The sequence below is a fragment of the Ipomoea triloba genome, chromosome 4, assembly GCF_003576645.1.
Source record: "Ipomoea triloba cultivar NCNSP0323 chromosome 4, ASM357664v1".
NCBI lineage: Eukaryota > Viridiplantae > Streptophyta > Magnoliopsida > Solanales > Convolvulaceae > Ipomoea > Ipomoea triloba.
Genome location: NC_044919.1, coordinates 22,948,672 through 22,951,082, shown reverse-complemented (window position 1 = coordinate 22,951,082; position 2,411 = coordinate 22,948,672). Strand labels below are relative to the sequence as shown.

Genomic DNA, 2,411 nt, shown 5'->3' with positions numbered 1-2,411 from the left:
TGAACTATTTAACTTAGCTAAGTAAATAGGGTATATACGTTGAGATAAATAGATAGATATTAAACAGAATATAATAATGAATAGAATTGTAGTGGCGAAAACAAGTGAGTAAATCCCCTTTCAAGCATTGCTTGTGTTGAAACACATCCTCAACCCCCATTCATATATGTATGTATATAAACAAATAGGTTCAAATGCGGCACAACTCTTTCGTGAGGTGGTGTGGACACATCTTGAACATTGTTAGTGGTGACATTTTGGTAATTTAATTTTCTGCATCATGTCTATTTCGGTGGTGTATTAAGTGTTGAGGTGTAGTGCACTTGTGATTGTGTGAATGCTCTGTGTTGTACTTTTGAGTGAATTGTGGTGTACCACATAGTGCTGGTCTATGGTGCACTAATGATAAAAAATGTGGTGGCATTTTGATAGTTTCCTGCACTATGTATATTTTGGCGGTGCACTAAGTACTGGGGTGTAGTGCACTTATGAGTGATCTGTGGTGCACTTATAAGTGATCTGTGGTGTACCACAAAATGCTGGTTTGTGGTGCACTAATGAAAAAATACGGTGGCATTTTGATAATTTCTTTCCCCATGTATATTTCGGTGGTGCACTTAGCGTTGGGATGTGGTGCACCTATGTGTGTCCTGTAATGCACCAGGTTGCACAACCGCACAAGAAGTGTTATATATATATATATGCAGGATCAAATGAAAATAGAGTCCTATAAAAGTGAGAACTGATCTCAATCGTCAATTAGTGTTCATCAATGATTAAAGGTTTTAGTAAAAAATAAATAAATAATAAATAAACGAGGTCAATTTTAAAATTAATAAGAACGAGATTCATTTTATAATTATTGCGAACTTAAAAATTTTGTAATGATAAAATTTTCTAATTACCTTATGGTTTGATAGTATTATTATTACCTTTTTAAATAGAAGGTCACAAGTTCGAGTCTCATCCTAATTCAGAGGTTGGCATATTATGTAGAACTACTATAGACATTGGCGGAGCAACAATGGCGGACCAACACATATAATGTATATATATTTATTATACTAATAGTTAAACAAAGGTTAAGGTGGCTTAGATGGTAAGGCCAAAATGTAGCATGATGAAATGGGCAGTGTTCAAACCCTTACAAGCTTCAATATATTTTTGCTTTCAATTGTATTTTTTATTCTGAGGGATTTGTGGTTTATATATATATATATATAAAGCTTCCAATTGTATTTTTTTTATCAAATTAATTATGTTTTATATTTTGTTTTAAATATTTGTTATCTTAATGTATTTGATTTTTCATCACTAGTCAACAATATTTATGACTCTGTATCTAAGTTTTTTATTTTTTATTTTCAAAATATCTCGTTAATTTTAATCTTTTGCCGGTTCGCCCCACCGGAGAAAATTTCTGGCTCCGCCACTGACTATAGATATGATTTTAAAGTACAAGTAACGCATCCTAATTCAAAAGTTGGCATATTATGTGGAACAACTACTATAGATAGGATTTTAAAACCCTATATGTAGTGCAAGTCTACAAATAACTAGTACAAGTAAAATCACTATAAAGTACTATATAGTGCAAGTATAATTAACTTTCACATTCGGTACAATTAATTATAATGTTTAATTTCACTCTATAGTATAGTTACTTACCCTTTGAATTCCAATTATTTTTCCCTCACTAGTTTAAATTCAATACAATTAATTATAATGTTTAATTGCACTCTATAGTTACTTACACTTTGAATTCCAATTATTTTTCCCTCACTGGATTAAAGCCTTTAGATCTTTCTAGATCGGTAACTATGATTAGTTCTTAATTCTCTCAGCATATTCTTATTTGATCTGTGTATCATATACACACACCAACATAAACAAACAAAAATCAATGGATGGAAAATGTTTTCATCGTCATAGAAACAAGCTTTAAAAAGTACTAAGTACTCCGAATCTTTTACAACTCAATAAATATACAAAAATAAATCTACTTGAAACAATAGGGAAGGTTTAACTGTTCAGTTTACAGGCCTCGTGAAAATAGAATCACCAAAAAAGGAGAGACTGGAACAAGGATTATTATTAAAAGTAGCATATACAAACACATAATCTGTCCTTTATTGATAGAAATCAAATCACTAATAAGTGAAATGGATAGATATTAAATAATGGAATGCCTTCTCAAACAAGATTTATTGTAAAGGAGACGTAAGGATGCACCTCCGCATCACCTCCGAAAGCACCAACAGCTCCTTCATCCTCAGTTTTCCAGTAGGTGCTGCAATTCATAGAAGAGGATTTTAACAGGTCAATGGTGAACAGAACGACATTATGATCAAAGTAATTAGTCAATCAAAAACATAGGTTCATTGAATTGAATTGGGGGGGGGGGGGGGGGG

General features: G+C 32.2%; 1 protein-coding gene across 1 annotated transcript in view; it reads right to left on the bottom strand.

Annotated features, from left to right (window-relative positions):
- Window positions 1-1,904: 1,904 nt before the first annotated feature.
- The window catches only part of LOC116016787 (V-type proton ATPase subunit C-like), a 9,390-nt gene continuing 8,883 nt past the window's right edge, over window positions 1,905-2,411 (bottom strand). Inside the window, exon 11 of the mRNA XM_031257190.1 lies at window positions 1,905-2,290. Within this exon, the coding sequence (XP_031113050.1) occupies window positions 2,194-2,290 (97 nt within the window). The 3' untranslated portion in view covers window positions 1,905-2,193. The remainder of the gene's footprint in view (window positions 2,291-2,411) is intronic.